The following is a 19,311-nucleotide window of genomic DNA, read 5'->3' as shown; positions in this document are numbered from 1 at the left end:
CTCTCTCGCTCGCTCTCGCTCTCGCTCTCTCGCTCTCTCGCTCTCTCGCTCTCTCGCTCTCGCTCTCTCGCTCTCTCTCTCGCTCTCACTCTCTCGCTCTCTCTCTCACTCTCTCTCTTTCTCTCTCTCACACACACACACACACATTTTAAGGAATTGGCTCATGCCATATGGGCACTGGCAAGTCTGGAGTCTACAGGGTGGGCTGGCAGGCTGGAGACTCGGAAGAGTTGCCATTGCAGCCGAATACCCTCACCTTAATGGCAGATGCTTGCAAGTTGGGAATTCAGTTCAGCCACTTGCAGGGAGAGACTCTGGGTTCAGTTTTCAGCTGGTTTAGCTCTGAGGCTACTGGAGATGAGGATCTCTTTTGGGGCAGATGTAGAAACGTTTGGGTCATTTATGGGACCCTTGAGCTGGGAATTTGAATCCCTGAGTCATCCTTGCCTTTCCCCACTTTGTCCAGTGTAATTAGGAACAACCAGCTAATCTTGTTATACTCGGTTTGACAAAAATGTTCTAAGGTGTCAAATACACAGTTACCCAGAACTTTGCCTATTTTAAGTACCGGGTGTGGTGTTTTGTGCATTTCTTTTGCCCCATCACGCCATGTACTATCAGTGCTCTCTTAACTAGTGGGAGTGGAGTCATTAGTGCTTTAAATCACATCAGATTAGAGAGTCAACTTCAGAAACTCCAGAGCCAGTTCAGAAAACTTTAAGATTCTGTTCCTTTAGAACCACTCTTGATATCAAAATCTGACAGGGTTATCCATGGACAGGTGCCAGGGTGTTGAGTTCTGGCCTGGGGTCTCTGAGAGGAGAGGGAGAGTGGTGTGTGTGTGTGTATTTGTGTAGATTTTTGTTTTTTGTTTTTTTGGCCGTGCCAAGGGGCCTGCGGGATCTTAGTTCCCTGACCAGGGATTGAACCCAGTGCCCCCTGCAGTGGAAGCGCAGAGTCTTAACCACTGGACTGCCAGGGAATTCCCAGTGTTTGTGTAGTTTCTCACTGTGCTTTTGTGGCTGTGTTTTGAAATACACACACACACACACACACGGTTTTCCGTTGTTTCTGCTCTGGATTTGTCCTCTTGCTTCTCGTTCATGGGAAATGACTAACCGCCCGGGCGGAAGCTGTCAAACATATCTAACCCCCAGCCTTCCTTTATTCTTCATGAATGCGCTCAGGCCCGTTGTAAATAAACACCACCCCCAGCCCTGCTGTTCCCAGCCATCCTAGGGAGCCTGCCAAAGGCCAGCCTGGGATCACATCCTTCAGTTTAGACTTTCCCCGCAGAAGGAGAGCATGAAGGTCTAACTGCCACGAAGAAAACATCAGAAGTGTGTTTGGAGGAGGGCAGAAAGGCCAGTGAAGCCTGTTTGCTGGTTTATTATTATTAGTGGTAATTATTTCCGGCATGCAGTGCAGTGATGTCTGCGGCCTGACCGAGGTCCAGAAGCCCCATCCATGGCTGTCTCACGTACAGTGTTTATAAAACGGGGAGGTGGAGGCCTTCTCAGGACGGTGTAACTCCTGCCCTGCCTTTGGGGGCCGAAGAGAAGAAAACCCAAAAGACAGCAAGGACCTCTGAATCCCTGAATAGGGCAAAGCAGGAATGAGCTGCAAAGATGGCTTTCTCCCTGACTTACTTCACTCTGTATGACAGACTCTAGTAAGTCAGAAAGAGAAAAACAAATATCGTATATGAACGCATATATGTGGAATCTAGAAAAATGATACAGATGAACCTATTTGCAGGGCAGGAATAGAGACGCAGACGTAGAGAATGGACATGTGGGCACGAGGGGGAAGGGGAGGGTGGGACGAATTGGGAGATTAGGATTGACATATATACACCACCGTGTGTAAAATAGACAGTTAGTGGGAACCTGCTGTATAGCACAGGGAGCTCAGCTCGGTGCTCTGTGATGACCTAGATGGGTGGGATGAGGCGGAAAGTGACAGAGAGGTCCAGGAGGGAGGGGATATATGTATACATAGAGCAGAGTCACTTTGTTACACAGCAGAAACTAACACACCGTTGTAAAGCAGCTATACTCCAATTTTTAAAAAAAGAAAGATGTCTTTCTCCTTCTCTAAGTGCCCACATCTTTGCTTGGCCCCGGCCCAGGAGTCCTGGCTCTGCCTTGGTCTAAGGAGGCAGGTCTGGTCAGCAGTGCCCTTGAATTCTGACCCACGTCTGGGTTTTGCATAGGCCGAAGGCCGAGTTCATTCCCTTGCGGTGAGGTGCATGGGCCGGGGCATGGAGTGGATGGGCCCTGTCTCCTCTACTGGCTCCTCCACCCAAATCTGACTTGTATTTTGCAGAGTAAGATGAAGGCCGAGGTCAAGGGCACTCACACTTGTAGGATTCAGGACACATTCCAGGAACCAGCCCCTCCTTGTACTCAAGTTTCCAAAGGCAGGACTGAAGTGCGGATTGAGGGAGAGGGTGAGGAATATCAAATTACGGGAAGATCAGGAAACTACTGATGCTCGTCCAAGGCTGTCCAAAGACTGGCAGCCACTCTTTTTCTCCAGGCAGTTCTGTCTCTTGATTGGTTTCATGTCCACAAAGCCAGGAAACCTTTAGGGTTGCGGATCCTTTGTTTTCCTAGTGACTCGCCCAGACCTCACCTTCATGCTCAGTCAATAGCCAGTGGGACCTCCAGACTTGGCTGGCTTGGAAGAGCTACCAATTCTGGCCAATGCTCCAGTCGAAAACTGTGGCCCTTGGGGGAGCTGGGGCCTGCTCAGCCATTTGCATTTCATAGACATGTACCTGACAGCAGCCAAAGCCTTCTTGTTGCGGGGTTTTACTACTTTGGGATGAGCTAGAGCGGTTTTTGCAGCTGCCCAGCAGCTCCTTGACCCAGTCCTGCCTGGGAGGCTTTGAGTAGGTCAGGAACGCTGGGGACCTTCCAGGTGATTCTGAGCATTACCCTTCTCTTCCTGGGGCTTCCTTCAGAGGGAGGCTTCCCCTGAGTGTTGTAGCCCTCCCTCCTGCTGGGGGATTGTCATCGATTTCCTCAAGTGAGCAGCCTGCCGGGCCTCTAGGGCCTCTAACACTCCCTGGCGGAACAGAGCGTCCTTTGTGAGATTCCTGAGGCTGGGGTCAGGGTAGGGGCCAGCTCCCAGAGCCAGCTCTCAGGGCAGCGGCTGTCCCAGAGTGGGTGTAGTGCTGTGTTACCAAGAGATAAAGTCTTGGAAGAGGCCGCGGAGAGGAAAGGAGACACATTCCAGACTGAGGAGTGTTTGGCCTTGAGGGCCCTGGGTTTGGAGAAAAGGGCCCACTTGGCAGGACCACTGTGGGGGCAGGGGAACCCTTGGTGGGAGCAGGTAGAAGAGGTGAATTCCCGGTGGTGGTGAGGCTGGCCTGGGATCAAACTCTAGCTCTGATGCCTTTACTTAATAAAATATCTCACCCTTCAATCAGCTCAACACACATTTACTGAGTCACTTTCCTAAGGGTATCTCCATCAAGTGGAAAAATCAAAAATTGATTATTATTTTTTAAAAAATTGTATTGGCGTGTAGTTGATTTACAGTGTTGTGTTAGTTTCAGGTATGCAGCAAAGTGATTCAGTTATGCATATATTCATTCTTTTTCAGGTTCTTTCCCCATAAAGGTTCCTACAGAATACTGAGTAGAGTTCCCTGTGCTGTACAGTAGGTCCTTGTTCCCTATCTATTTTATATATAGTAGTGTGTGTATGTTAATCCCAAACTCCTAATTTATCCCTCCCCTCCACGTTTCCCCTTTGGTAACCATAAGTTTGTTTTTGAAATCTGTGAGTCTGTTTCTGTTTTGTAAATAAGTTCATTTGTATCATTTTTTAAAAATTAGATTCCACATGTGAGTGATATCATATGATATTTGTCTTTGTCTGAAAAATCAAAAAATTTAAAACCAAATGATTATTGGATTATTGGAGTGGAGGACGGGATGGAGTTTTTGGATGATGGTAGAGAAGAGACCAGTTTTGATGTGAGGCTGGCCAATGAAAGGCATGAGATGCTTCAGTGAGAAGTTTGTTTCTATCCTTGAAGTCAGAAGGGCTCCTTGGGAGGATTTTATGCAAGAGAGTGACACGGGAAGATTATGTTTTAGGAAGATCACTCTGGAAGTGCCATGGAGAATGGATGAAGAGGTGGGGAAGGAGGTGAGCTGGGGAGAAATGAGGAAGTCTTGATTTTAAGGGAAGGTATGCAGAGTGGAAAGGAAAGGATGCATTTAAGGCATTAAAGCATTGGCATTCGATGGATATAAATGATTCCCAATTTTCTGGCTTGGACATGAGTGGATAGAGAAGAGGACGTGATTTAAGCATCAGGAAATCAGCATTCTTTCTTGACAATATACTGAATTAGGCTAGGCTTCTGCAAACTCTGAAATCTCAGTAACGTAAGTGTGCAAAGTCCTTTCCTTTGCCCTCTTACAAAGTCTGCTGTGAATCTGGGGACCCTCAGGGTGGTGACTCGGGGATCCAGGCTGTCTCTTGGGCAGGTGTGGAGAGTTGTGTACTTGCTCTCAAATGCTTCATCCCACTGATGTCACGTATTGTTTCCTCTCTCAGCTCGTTAACCAGAGCTGGACACTGGGAGAAGGGCTGGGAGACACTGGGAGAGCAGGGGGCATGTTTTGGTGAGCAGTGAGGTCAAGTGTGAGGTGCCCTGCATCACCCAAAATAAGAGTCTAGATGGCGCTCGGGATTGGGTGTTTGAATGCAGTCTGAGCTGGAGATTGTGAATAGATTCGGGAATCAACAGAATAGGAGGTGGAAATGTTTGGGATCCCCTAGCGGGATAGGGTTGAGTTACAAGAGCAGGGGTAAGGGGGAGGGATTATTAGGAGGTTGGCATTACCATACACACACTACTATATAGAAAATAGGTACTCAGCAAGGACCTACTGTACAGCTCAGGGAACTCTACTCAATACTCTCTAATAACCTGCACGGGAAAAGAATCTGAAAAAGAATCGATATATGTATAACTGAATCACTTTGCTGTACACCTGAAACTAACACAACATTGTTAATCAACTATACTCCAGTATAAAATAAAAATTAAAGAAAAAGAAGGGCTTCCCTGGTGGCGCAGCGGTTGAGAGTCCGCCTGCCGATGTAGGGGATGCGGGTTCGTGCCCCTGTCTGGGAGGATCCCACATGCCGCGGAGCGGCTGGGCCCGTGAGCCATGGCCTCTGGGCAGGCAGTGAGTCCCAGCAGTGGTGGTTTCCTCCCCGCTCTTTGCACAGCGCTCAGCTCTGCTCTCTGTTTCTCAGGGACCGTGGTGTATGGCGAGCCCATCACCGCCAGCTTGGGGACTGACGGCTCCCAGTACTGGAGCAAGAACTGGGCCAAGGCTGCTGCTTTTGTCACCTCCCCGCCCCTGAGCCCTGACCCGACCACTCCGGACTTTCTGAACTCCTTGCTGTCGTGGTGAGTGTTGGCGACTCGTTCCCACCTTCCGTTCTTGGTCTTTCCTTGCACCAAGCTGACCGGCGGGTTCCAACGTGGTGGGCAGAAGCAAACTTGCAAACAGAGACCTCGTTCTCCAAACTCGGATTGCCGGACGGCAGCAGGGGATTGTCACCCTGACGCTTTTGGGGGCAATTCTGGGTAAAAACCAGGGCCATCTTGAAAGTCAACCAAAGGGGATGAATGAGGTAGCAAAAGGGTTCTACTGTGGTGCAGTGTCATTCGTAAGATACCTCACAAACTAGACGTAGATACACAGCATTAGAATGAAGCTTCCGCGTCAGGCCATAGCTTCCCAAATTTCCTGTCTCCTGAGGAAAAGACAGTTAAGTCAAAAACTTTCAGTGGCCTGGCCCATTAAAAAGTACATTCAAGGGCTTCCCTGGTGGCGCAGTGGTTGAGAGTCCACCTGCTGATGCAGGGGACACGGGTTCGTGCCCCGGTCCGGGAAGATGCCACATGCCGCGGAGTGGCTGGGCCCGTGAGCCATGGCCGCTGAGCCTGCGCGTCCGGAGCCTGTGCTCCGCAACGGGAGAGGCCACAACAGTGAGAAGCCCGCGTACCGCAAAAAAAAAAAGTACATTCAATGATGATCTGAGGTCAAAGATTAGTGAAAAGCCAGTGGTATGTTTTCCTTCCAGTGGAGATCTCCAGGTCACTGGCAGTGCCCACTGTACCTTCAACACTGCCCAGAAGGCCGTAGGAAAGGACAACTTCACCCTGATCCCTGAAGGCACCAATGGCACGGAGGAGCGGATGTCCGTCATCTGGGATAAGGCTGTGGTAAGGGGCGATGGTCTCACACAGGGGGAGGGCTCAGCTTTCTCCTGCCTCCTCATCCGAGGGCCCTGGGCCTCATGCAGGCCTGGAAACGGCAGTTGAGAGAATTCTGGAAACTGGAACTTGTGTGGTAATATTTCTTAGGTTTAGAAATATAAGACCACTCCTCAGAGGTCATTTCCTCCTAAGTATCCCATATGTATTTGTCACCATTATCGTCTGTGGACCAGTAGAGACTGGAAAAAACCAGTCTTTACAATATGACTCTTTCGATCAGTCCAGAAAAAGCTTCTTTAGCAACCTGGTGACTTAGTTAATCCACTCGTGGAAATGGACTCAGTTTCCTTAAAATGGTCTTTTGGAGTCTCTGGGCTCAGCCTGCTTTGAACATGTCCTGACCTTTAAGGGATCTGTGGGGTTTTTTATTTTTACTATTTTAAAACGTAATAACAATAGGTTTTCTGTTTCTTAATGAATTTTTTCAATTATGTAAACTATGTATCGTTATTCCAAAAAGAAAATAAAAATCACTTATGACACCCTATTTCAGATACAACTGCGATGAACGTTTTAGCAAATGTCTTTCATTTTTTGCCAGTGAGAGATTGCACGTGTGTGTGTGTGTGTGTGAGAGTGTGTGACTGGAATACTATTTTGCAGCCTATCTTTTAAAAAACCTATAGCATGAAAAAGTCTCCACATCCTTAAACATACTTGAACAACTTGGTTTTTAAGAGCAGACCATTCCATCTTAATGCTGAACTGTAATTCATTTGTAATTCTTTGGTTGGTCATTTATGTTGTTTCTGATTTTCTTACTGGGATGAACACCTTTATAGCTACATCCTTAGATACATCTTTAATGATGCTTGTAGGAGAAACTTCTAGAAGTGGTAGTGCTGGGTCAAGGGGTGTGCATATTTTTAAGGCTTTTGATATATATTGTCAAAATTCCTCCCAAAAAGATTGCACCAGTTTGTATGCTGCCAGCAATATGTGGCATTACCCAGTTACTTCTACCAGGTCTGAATTGGTGTTATCATCAAAAAACCCAAAGTATCACCGATTTGATTGGTGAATGTTGTGTCTCATTGTTTTACATTCAGTCTCTTCAATGACTGACTAAAGTGTATATTTCTTTTGTATGTTTTTGGCCATTTGTATTTTTCTCTCCCTCTTACTACCTGCTCGTTTCCTTTGGCCATTTTTCTGTTGCATTTAGAGCAGGTTTCCGAACTCGGAGAAATGCATTCATCTCCTCAAATTCTGCATTTAAAGGGACATGAGGCTCAAGTGGTAGAGACGAGAAGGTGGGGGGCAGGACATGGGGAGTGTGATTGGCACCCAGGGTTTGCTGCGGGACGGGCGGCTGAGACTCCCATGTTGGCTGGCCTACAAGGTCTGTGCCTGTATCTTTGAAGAGGACATAAGCCAAATGATGTTTCCTGAAGAGGCCCTGTAGCCCCTTCAAATTTTTTTTAAAACTTTTGACTTTGAAATGATTATAGATCCAGAGGAACTCGCAGAGATAGGACAGAGAGGTCCTGTGTACCCTTCACCCAGTTTCCCCCATGGTTACATCTTACATAATTAGAGTGTGATATCCAAACCCAGAGATCGACAGTGGTGCAACGTGTGTGTATAGTTCTGTGCCATTTTGTCATATGTAGATCCATGTAACCATCACCGCAATCAAGATAGAGATGTCCTCCGTCACCACAGAGACCCCTCTCCTACTGCCCCTTTATAGTCACACCCACCCCTAACCCTTGGAAGAATCTCCGTCTCACCCCTGGTCTGTCCATCTCTATAACTTGGTTATTTTGCCAATGTTATATAAATGAAATCATACAGTATGTGACCTTTGGAGGTTGTTTTTTTCACTCAGTATGATGCCTTTAGTATCCAAGTTGTTGTGTGTATCAAAAGTGTGTTCCTTTTTATGGCTAAGTAGTATTCCACCCTTCAACTTTTTAGTCTGCTTTTGTTGTGTGCGTGCGTGTTGTGCATGTGTGTGTTGTCCTCCTCAGGTCACTGGGAAGATGGACGAGAACCAGTTTGTGGCCGTGACCAGCACCAATGCAGCCAAAGTGTTCAACCTTTACCCCCGGAAAGGCCGCATTGCTGTGGGATCCGATGCTGACCTGGTCATCTGGGACCCTGACAGCGTGAAAACCATCTCTGCCAAGACCCACAACAGTGTAAGGCCGCGTGGACCCAGTCCAAATGAACTACAGTCACAGAAAGGGACAGGGGCAGGGAGAGTCCTCAGGATTTATGAAAAGAACTCGCTGTGATAGGAAAGAACTCTTCCCGACAGGATATGTTATAACTTGCAATTTACTGAGAAAAAATAGCCCTTTCCTTTTCGTTAGTGAGGTCAATGAGACTGTTAATCTTATCACTTGGGAGTACGATGGCCTCTCTCTGGATAGAAGTCTCTATCTATGGACCTTCAGAGCCTCCAGCGTCATGCCTGGACGTCAGAAGCTTCTAGAAGTCAGGCAGCATTCCATTTTAATAGTTTGGTGCAGCACCTCTCATGCCGTCCCTTGGTGCAAGGGATCCAAATAAAACATTCAAATGTCCACTCCCGAGATGCCCACTGGGCACTTTTATTCTTTGAAGCAACTGTTTTCTCATGTCAGTGTTGTCGTCCGAAACCCTAAAAGGCAGATGCTCTTATGTCCTAAAGGAATGAATTGACTTTGAAGAAATAGAAGAAATACTCTGGCAGCCATTCTGATTAGGAGTTTAGGATCTGCAGGTCTGGGGTGTCTCTTGCCTTTCGGTCTAGACTGCGGAGATTGGGGATGCCCTGTCTTGTTAATGGGACCCTGGGCAGGTGACTTCATGTCATGTCTCAGGCTCGTCAGCTGAGAATGAGGAGTTTAGGTGAGGCCCCTGGGTGTCCTGTGATTCTGCGAGGTCAGTGGGCGTTAGGTAGAGGTGTAGGTACCATTGGTTCTTCGTAGAAAAAATTGTGTGTGTCTGTTTAATATTGAGAGGCCAAGGACAAAGGGAGAGCTTTGGAAAAGAAATGGTCATAGGACAGAGTGTTTTATGTCAGAAACCCATATGACTCTTGAAGTGAATTCTTAGCGAATGAAGAGGCTCTTCAAGATCAAGGTCTAAATTGAAAGCCTGCTCAATGGGGAATCTGATTCTAGATTGCCCACCCCGGGTGGCCTGGACCAGCAAGTCCCGACACCTCCTCCAAGGGCCAGCTCAGGGCTGGGCTTCTGGCATTTCTCCAGGACAGCACTGGACTCTTGGCCAAATCCCGGTCCTCTTTCTCCTTTGGGCAGAGGGGCTTGAGCTGCCCTGGCACCCGTGGGTGCCAGGATGGTGGGTGCCTTTAGGGAAGGCTGCTCGGCTCTCAGTATTAATAGTTGGCTTTTCCCTTCTCCCGCACTGGCTTGGCTTAGCTACACAGCAGAGCCTTACAGCCGCACCAACTTGTGACTTCGATCATAACCTCCCGGGGGTCCAGAATTGGCTTCTTTATGGGCAGGGGTCCTAGGGTCCTGCCTGGTGAACCTATCTCTTCCTATGCATTTAGCATCACAGCTCCATTTACCCTTTCATTTGGCCTTCTCAATAAAGGGATGGTATTATTATCCCAATCGGGAAGATAAATAAACGGACACTTAGAGAGCTTAAGTGACCAGTCTAACATTACATAGCTATTTTGCGGTGGAGCCAGAATTAGAACCCAAAATTGTCCAGGGCTCTTCCCTGCCAGACTGCGTGTGCAGCCTCTTGGTCAGGGTTAGAGGGAGAACATGCTCCTCCTCCCTTCCAGAGTCCCCCTCCCCAGAGGTAATGGAAAGGGCAGATTGGACTCATCATGTAAGCTGCAGATGACCTAGCTAGGGAGCCTGCGTTTGGAGTTCGTAACCCAGCACAAGACAGGATGTAAAGGAGTGATGATTTGAGAAGACAGATGCTGCTCTCTGGACATTCAGTAGCACTGCCCTGGCTTTACCTCCAGGCAACCCCATATAGGAAATCATGGCTTCTAGAAGTGCCTCTTGCCTGTCCTCACCTGTTTGAAAGAGCCCACACTAAGCATGCTTGTGCAGCCTTAATTATCTGGGAGAACGCAAGCAAGAGGCTATCCCCGTGTGATACAGTGTTTCCTACCACGGGGCTAATTAACTTTAATTTGGAGTAGTTAGCTAACTCTTGTTGACAGCGCTGTTGCTAAGTCTCTGCTGGATTTGCCAAGCATCCAGCCAGATGAGTCATTTTAGGAAACCTATGTGGATAGAGGTTAAAAATGTCTCTACCTGGTAAGTGACGAAGCCTCAGTGCCTCACAGTTGGACAGAGTAGGCTCTGAATGCCCCGAGCTGTGATCTGACCATTGAACTTGTTAATTTTAAGTCACTTAGAGTCATGGGACTGGTTCCTCCATCTTTGAAGACTGGGAGGTGGCCCAAAGCTCTTCTGGGCACTGTGGTCCGTCATTTATAGGCAACTAAACTCAATATCTACGTCTTACGATGTCTTCGACACTAAAGGGCTTGCAGTCTTGTTGGGAGAGTGCAATGAAAAACCAGTTAATCAGGGATTTTCTAAATGCCTAATTAGTGCTGAGTAGTGGGCTAGATGCTTTTGTTCCTTTTATTTCTTGTGATCCTAGCATCATTTCTGTAAGGTGGGCCGTGTCCCCTTATAGATGAGGATGCTGGATCTCAGATCAGTGTAAGGGATTTGTCCAAAGTCACTCAGCTGGCCAAGAGCAGACCTGGGATGTGGACCCCAGGCCGATGGCACCATGGCCAAAGTTGTCTCCATGACTCCAGGAGGTCACAAGAGGAGCTTGTATAGACAGCCGTGCAGGAACATGGAAGAGATGGGGCTCGATTCACCCCTTAAAGGATGACCCTTTCAAAGGTCTTTTCAGAGTGGATGGAATTCTCTGCTGGTAATCTACACCCATATGATGCTTCTTGTGTTGTCATTTTCACATAAGCCTTGCGCGGGAGGCAAGTGAAAAAAACTGAAGGTCTGAGGCAGGATTAATTTGATCTGCCTGGAGTCACACAACTCCTGAATTTCACCAGATCTAAGATGCCACTGATTTTAAGATATTCCATTAGTTTAGGCGCTGCTGTGAAAGAAAACATACCCAGGAGGAGGAGTCTAATGCAAGACTCCTTTAAAAATACGCCGTGCTGCCGAGGGCCAGCTCGTTCTGAGTTTGGGATAATGAGATGTGGATCCGCCAGATAGAAAGTGTGGCAAAGAATATGGCCTTCCTCGACCTTGGCATTGGGTGCAGAAAGGGCAAAAATGGCTCCTCTGAACTGAGTCAGGCAAGTTGGTGGTCTGAGTCCTGCATCCAGCAATGGTCCAGAAAAACCAGAGGCTGAGACTTTCTCATAAAACGGCCTCGGTGTGGTCATTCCCCAGACCAGTGGGAAAAGCTGACCCCAATTCTCTGGAAGGACTCGGTTCAGCCTAGGCTGACACAGACTGTGCAGCTCCATGTGCTGTGAGACACATTCTCATTTCAGGGATGAGTGTCTTAGAACCGATGAAAAGCTTGGGGGGGACACACTTCAGTCCCGGGAATTTGGTCCCGGGAATCCACGTGTAGAGACCCCCTCCCTCCCCTAGGTGCCTCTTTCCCTCATTCCTTCAGTAGCTTCCACGTTACTCCTTTGAGTCTCTGAGTAGGGCTGCCAGCCCCCTATTGCCCTTTTCTATCAACACCACTGGTCGAATGTGAGCTGTAGAGCCAGTCTGGGGCTTCTCCATACTCACCAGCCTCTGCACCAGGCAGGGGTTGTTACCCTGAACGGCAGTGCAACAGCTCTAGTCACAGACGGACTCTTCAGTGCTGATAACCTGGTCTGAATCTCCCCAGAAGCCCAGCCGCTTTTTATGGATGGAGCTGCCTATTAATTCTCCAGGTCCGGCCACGTGTACCCGTGAGCAGGGCAGGCGTCTGGAATCTGGGGAAGAAGCAGTGGAGGAGTTGAGGTTTTACCATTGACTGTAGTGCCCCTATTTCCTGTTGTCACAGCAACAAACTCACTCAGAGACCCCACATAGTTTCCAAGAGGGCACGTGGATGTGTCCCCCTTTCACCGTGAAAAGCTGGAAACTAAAGGGATGGCTGCCTTGTTGGGAAATTAAACCTCAAACATTTTATCAAAGGCCTGTCTCTGGAGTTACCACAGTCCTTTCATTTAGGAACGTCAGCTTGACCACATCTCTTAAGAGATTGGAAATCCAGGCAAACCAGTGGGAAAACCTACTCGTGGATGGCTCATTTCAAGATTAAATTTAGAACTTGGTCAGAGAAGGCTTCTTGGGATTTTAACCTGATTGGAGCTTGAGTTAGTAAGAACAAAGTCACTGCTAATACGAGACATCATTTTCTTACATTCGTGTGGCATTTACAAACCCTCATACTTTTCCATACGATTTTTCTGTTCAATTATTTTTACCCCCCGGTTTTTTGGGGTTTTTTTTGGTGCCGAAACTCAGGAATGAACAAACGCAAATTTCTGAGAGGTAGGAAAGATTATTCCATGTTCTAGACAGAATTAAGACATAGAGATTAAGTCCTGTTGGGTGGCCAGTCAGGAGAGGGAGTTCATCTCTGGGCTTTTCTTTCATCCAAGTGATGTTGGGTCATGGGTGCCGCCAGATCAATGAGATCTCGCCAGGATGGAGGGTGGATTCTGAAGTTTACTGTGTTCCCTTCCTCTAGTCTCTCGAATACAACATCTTCGAAGGCATGGAGTGCCGTGGCTCTCCCCTGGTGGTCATCAGCCAGGGGAAGATTGTTCTGGAAGACGGCACCCTTCATGTCACCGAAGGCTCTGGGCGCTACATCCCTCGGAAGCCCTTCCCTGACTTTGTTTATAAGCGTATCAAGGCAAGGAGCAGGGTGAGTACCTCTGATCTTATGAGTGGTTCCTATCGTGGATTAAGTTCAATTCCAAAATCACTAAGCACCTTGAGTCAGACTACTGAGGTATATACAGAGGATTCATAGATAAGGGAAACACAGTCTTTTTATTCCTGGAGTTCAGAATGCCAGTGGAGGAGCCAGGCATGTCCACAGCCAGCCAGATTGAAGGGAGACTGCTGTCATGAGGAGTGTGTGATGAGACTCAGAGGAGGGAACCGCTGCTGTGGAGTCTTTTTTTTTTAAAATAAATTTATTTTATTTATTTTTGGCTGTGTTGGGTCTTCGTTGCTGTGTGCGGGCTTTCTGTAGTTGTGGCAAGCAGGGGCTACTCTTTGTTGCAGAGCATGGGCTCTAGGCACACGGGCTTCAGTAGTTGTGGCACGTGGGCTCAGTAGTTGTGGCTCGCGGGCTCTAGAGCGCAGGCTCAGTAGCTGTGGCGCACGGGCTTAGTTGCTCCGCGGCATGTGGGATCTTCCTGGACGAGGGCTCGAACCTGTGTCCCCTGCATTGGCAGGCGGATTCTTAACCACTGCGCCACCAGGGAAGCCCTGCTGTGGAGTCTTAAGGGAAAGTGTCATGGGGAGAGGGCATTTTGAGTTGGATCTTGAAGGTTAAGTAGAAGTTGGATAAGTCAAAGAAGGGAGACAAGGGAATTAAGTAGAGAGAATGTTACGAGCATGGAAAATGTAGAGAGTATTCAGGACGTGGTGAACAGTCTCCAGCACTGGTGCTTGGGGACGGTGAGGCAGGGAATGGGTAGGGATGTAAAGGAATTAAAGGGACAGTAAGATTGGTAAGTATGGGGCCAGATCTTGAACGTGAGACCAGATCCTCTTCACAGCATGTTTGGGAATTCCTGCAGGGTTTAAGGTGAAGTGTCTTGGGAGAAAATAGGAAGAACTGTTTATCAGTTTTTATGTGACCCATGTTGGGGTAGCTTTGCCCTGGAGCCAGGGGCCCTGCCTCATGCTGGCATCTGTCCCTGCTGTACCCGACCATAGAAAGCCCTCCATCCCCAAATGTCACCGGCCCATCCTGGCACCTGTTCCTTCCCCATCAGGAGGGTTGCCAGGGAGGCGTCCTCTGTGAATGTGGCCTGAGTCGAGGGGCTCTTGTGTTTTTTGCAGCTGGCAGAGCTGAGAGGGGTTCCTCGTGGCCTGTATGATGGACCTGTGTGTGAGGTGTCTGTGACACCCAAGACAGTCACTCCGGCCTCCTCGGCTAAGACGTCTCCGGCCAAGCAGCAGGCCCCCCCTGTCCGGAACCTGCATCAGTCTGGATTCAGCTTGTCTGGTATGGTTATGGTTTGGTCAGGGCCCAGTTCTGCAGGGCTGTGCTCCGTGTTGCTGGTGGGTCTGACATCACTTTTGAGGAGAAGAAGTGGAAGTGAACGAGGGACCTATTCTTCCCAAAGATGTAACTCGCTAGAGGGTAATTCATAGCAGATGATGGGCTGGGTTTCAGAATCTTGACACGAGCCTATATCACATATAATGTCACGATGTGTGCACTGTGTGTCATGCCCAGGATCAGTGCATCATGTCCATTGTGAAAAAGGGTATTGTGGTGTTTCAGGACTCTCTTCTCCCCGACGTATGCAATATACTGTAGCGGTTCAGCTTGTGGAATCTAGAGTTTCAACAGCTTAACTTCGTAGCCCAGATTCGAACTGTGCCTCCCGTCTCCTCACCTATAAGATGGGTATAATGGTAGTAGTTACCTCATGGGGTTGTTCTGAGGATTAAATGACTTAATATACATGTAAAATGCTTAGAATCAAGCCATTTGATAATTGTTAGCTATTTGCCTGGATAAACTATGTGATGTCAGGGGAGGTGAGAGGGAAGAGTCCAGATTTTAGAGCTTCCTTACTTGAACTTCAGTATTTCATTTTGCCTGTGATTAAAAACCTACTTTTCTAGTTCCTTGAGTCACAGATACGTATCTAAATTTTTATGGTGGGTTAAAGAAACAGTAAAGCAGATACATTTTTTTTTTCTTGTCAGATACACTGGTTTTTAGAAAGTTGCCATATACAGATTACCCATTTTCAAAAAATTTAAAAATAATGAAAATTAGTTTTTCCGTAAAGTAACATAGGCATGATACAGTCTGTGTTGTCTTTCACCAGGCCATTGAAATATAAAGACCATCATGACGCCTGTCTTTTTTTAAAAAATTTTATTGAAGTATAGTTGATTTACAATGTTGAGCTTAATTTCTGCTATACAGCAAAGTGACTCAGATAGGTAGGCATATATATTCTTTTTCATATTCTTTTCCATTATGGTTTATCACAGGATATTGAATATAGTTCCCTGTGCAATATCTACAAAAAAAACCAGACTCACAGACATAGAGAACAGACTTGTGGTTGCCAAGGGGGAGTGGGGTGGGTGAGGGATGGAGTGGGAGTTTGGGGCTAGCAGATGTAAACTATTATATATAGGATGGATAAACAACAAGGTCCTACTGTAGAGCACAAGGAACTATATTCAATATCATGACTCCTATCTTTGATTACACAGAGGATGGATAGTGTTAGGGGAACAGAATGCACCTCTGGAAAAGCCACACTCGATTTGATCACTGAGAATAGGGACAGGATGTAGTCTGAGTTGCTCAAAAACCTGAAATATAGTGTCCTTTTACATATAGTTTTACTTTTTAGGTATGGGATCCTAAAGGATAGCTTTATTCAGTGTGTGATTCCTAGGCCACTTGAGGCCCATCCTTTTTTTGTAGCTTATACTTTTGGTGAGGTTTTAGAAGGACAAAGAATGGGCCTGACACTTTTTCTCCCAAGCTATGTTATTTTGTTACAAAACAGAAATAGAGTCACAGATGTAGAAACCAAACTTATGGTTACCAAGGGGGAAAGGGAGGGGGGAGGGATAAATTGGGAGATTGGGATGGACATATACACACGACTGTATGTAAAATAGATAATCAACGAGGACCTACCCTATAGGTCAGTACACTGTAATGACCTAGATGGAAATAGAATCTAACAAAGAGTGAGGTATGTATATGGATAACTGACTCACTATGCTGTACAGCAGACACTAACACACCAGTGTAAATCAACTAGACTCCAGTAAAAATTAATTAAAAAAACCCAAGCTATGTTATTTCGGTTTAGAGCAGGGATCCCTATAGCTTTCTCTGACCCTCATCTTCTCTCGTCTCCAGGTGCCCAGATTGATGACAACATTCCCCGCCGCACCACCCAGCGCATCGTGGCGCCCCCTGGTGGCCGTGCTAACATCACCAGCCTGGGCTAGAGTTCAGGGCCGCCGTCGGCTTAGGGATGGGGGATGGGACACCTGAGGACATTCGGAGACTTCCTTCCTTCCTTCCTTCCTCCTTTTTTTTTTTTTAAAGAGCCTGTGATAGTTACTGTGGGGCAGCCAGTTCCTGGGGCTCCCTCTCTAGGGCCCCCCGCACTCCGTCCCTCACCCGGAGTCACCAGTTTTGGTCACCCACCTCCCTACACATCTACGAATATCACACCTGCGTCTCTCCACCAGGCCCGTACACAGAACTGCGTCCAACACTCAGACATGCGAAACAAAGCAAATCACAGTGAGGGTGTTGCTCATCTCCAGCCTCTGTTGTGCTTGCATCATCTTCCTTTTCATCGGGGGGGAGGGGAAGATAAAGTGAATTGCCCAGAGCTGCCTTTTTCTTTTTAAATTTTTAGAAAAGTTTTCTTTGTGGGGCTGCAGGTGGGGTGGGCAGGGGAAGGGGGGGAGAGGTTTGTTTTTCTTTAAATACTAAATTGGAAAGCCTAATGCAATATTAATACAAGGGGTTTGAACTGGACATCCTAATGATGCAATTGTGTCACCTTCAAGCTGATTCAGGGTGGTGGGCAGACTCGTCATGTCCCTCCTGAGAGGCTGTACAGCGTCCACACCGCCATTCCATCGTCTTCTGGGTCAACTGTTAATAAAGGGCAGGTTTTCTTTCTGGCCTAGATTTTGCTGCAGATGAAATCTTTGGAGGATTCTCTTCTCCTCTCTTCACCTCTCTTCTGCTTACACTCTCTCCCTCTTGCTTCTTCAATCATGGATACTTTCATGTGTCTGGCTCTTTCTTTGTGTTTCTTCCAGCCTTCGTCTCTGACATGCTGTTTTTGCCTTCTATCCCCCGTGGTCTTTTCCAGTGACCAGGTCCGCCATTTTATTGTGGCCCCACGAACCTGCCTGGAAAGATATGAGCTTTGTCATCGCAACCATCGTAATGTGCTATCCTAGTCCATATAAGACCAGCGCTACCCACCCATGTCTCCAGGATGTGCGATTGAGTTTGAGATGCTTCCCAGGTGCAGAAAAGGGCCAAGTTATCCACACTGTCACACGCGGGCCCAGGATAGACCTCAGACAGTGCCGAGCTGTTGAAGAAGTCTGAGGCTCTAGGACCTGAGAGTTTTTCCTCTGTGCAATGCTAAGTGGCTAAAGACACAAACAAATCTGTAAATCAAGCCCAACACCCAAGGGAGCCAATCAGCCTCAAGCCAACCACCAGCTCAGAGGTGCTGAGCTGATGGTGGTCTGGCCCTGAGGGCCTGCTGTTTACCAACTAGGTAGTTTTTGGGATGCCAGAGCACACTGGGCTTCTCACTTTGGAGGAAAAGAAATTTGTTTTCTTGTCCAATTATTTAGAAAGACATCACGCAACATAGGGAAGCCTGCTAACCTCGGGAAACCCATGGGAAATTTGACTTAAAGACCATTTCAGTTTGCAAGAGGAAAAATCTGTTTTGTGAGTCAGAGCTCTTATGGGGAGAATACCTTGTAAATTTGACGAGTGGCCCCTTAGAGACCGCAGGCGACCTTGTGTCCACACCCCGCCCTCTCCTGGTCTCGGAGACCCTTTCCACTCGCTGCCTCATGCTTGTCCCTGTCTTAGCTGAGCTTTGTTGCATCTCCTTCCAAGCGTGTTTACAGGTCCTCCCAAGCCACGTTATGTTTGCAGGCTTTTATAAAACCAAATCTGCTTTTGTAAAGCGTAACATCAAGAAGTAGCTCATCCCATCGTGACACTCGTCTCTCCACAAGTCTTGCCTTTGGGGTTATGGCTGGGGTTTCTTTTGTTGTTGTTGTTGTTGTTGTTTGTTATTTTAAAAGTAAATTGCACTTTTAAAGAATAATTGGTTAACTTAATATATTTGCTTTTTTTCTTCTCATCTGCCCTTCGAGGGAATTTGAACCAGTCGGAAAAAAAATTGTGTTTCAATTCTGAGAAACGCTTGCAGCTCTCTTCTCTTCACTTGAGTCTTCCTGTTTTTCCATGATGGTCATTTCGGTTGTTTCGATTGTTTCCTTCAAACAACTTAAAACCTGAAGATTTCCGCAGGCTGTGTAAGCATGTTTACCTGTTGGCTTGCTTTGTGTGTCTGTTAAATGAATGTCATGTGTAAATGCTAAAATAAATTGACCGTGTCTCAGAACTGAATAACTGCAGTGACCTGATGCTCTAAACCAGTGTAGGATTTAATCATAGATGGTTTTTAATCCTTGGAATTGTGATTGTGACCCACGAGTGGAGGAACTTTCAGTGCTAAAGCTGATTATGTGTGTAGCCAGAAGAGTACCTTTTTTTTTTTTTTTTTTTTTGTTACCACTGTCTTAATGGCAAAATAATTATGGTAAAAAAACAAGTCTCGTGTTTATTATTCCTTAAGAACTCTGTGTTATATTACCATGTAACGCCTAATAAAGCAAAATGTGGTTGTTTCCGGGTGTGTCTGTGTTGAAATGTTCAAGGAGGTGGCTGCTCGGCCTGGGCCTCCATCAGAACTTCCCTTTCTGGAAAATTCTGGATGCCTTCGGCCTCGTTTTGATGACTGTGTCAATTCAAGTGTTTTCACTGAGTGTTGCGGGTGGTTTTGTCCAGGCCACTGAGGTCTAATTCTGGGCAGAGCCCTGAGTCTCAGAAATTCATAGAGTCTACCCCAAGACAGGCCAAGGGAGCCTCCCGAATCGAGCTGTACACGTTAAGTTGGGAATTGTGTCACCTTCAAGCTGATTCAGAAATCCGGTGGGACCATGTGGGTTAGTGTAGTGACCCCCGGGATCTGTGCATCCTTAGAGCTTGTGCACTCTGGGAAAT

At 47.2% G+C, this 19,311-nt stretch overlaps 1 protein-coding gene across 2 annotated transcripts in view; it reads left to right on the top strand.

Annotated features, from left to right (window-relative positions):
* DPYSL2 (dihydropyrimidinase like 2) overlaps positions 1-18,937 on the top strand; it is a 116,652-nt gene extending 97,715 nt beyond the window's left edge. For both annotated transcript variants that reach the window (XM_029201621.1, XM_029201622.1), the window contains exons 9-14: positions 5,286-5,442; positions 6,123-6,264; positions 8,292-8,462; positions 12,991-13,170; positions 14,322-14,487; positions 16,387-18,937. In XM_029201621.1, the coding sequence (XP_029057454.1) occupies positions 5,286-5,442; positions 6,123-6,264; positions 8,292-8,462; positions 12,991-13,170; positions 14,322-14,487; positions 16,387-16,478 (908 nt within the window). In that variant the 3' untranslated portion in view covers positions 16,479-18,937. The remainder of the gene's footprint in view (positions 1-5,285; positions 5,443-6,122; positions 6,265-8,291; positions 8,463-12,990; positions 13,171-14,321; positions 14,488-16,386) is intronic.
* The last annotated feature ends 374 nt before the right edge of the window (positions 18,938-19,311 follow it).

This window comes from Monodon monoceros, unplaced genomic scaffold, assembly GCF_005190385.1.
Source record: "Monodon monoceros isolate NGI ecotype Baffin Bay Population unplaced genomic scaffold, NGI_Narwhal_1 Super_Scaffold_5, whole genome shotgun sequence".
Taxonomy (NCBI): domain Eukaryota; kingdom Metazoa; phylum Chordata; class Mammalia; order Artiodactyla; family Monodontidae; genus Monodon; species Monodon monoceros.
The sequence above is the reverse complement of the archived record's forward strand: the minus strand, read 5'-3'. Positions and strand labels throughout refer to the sequence as shown.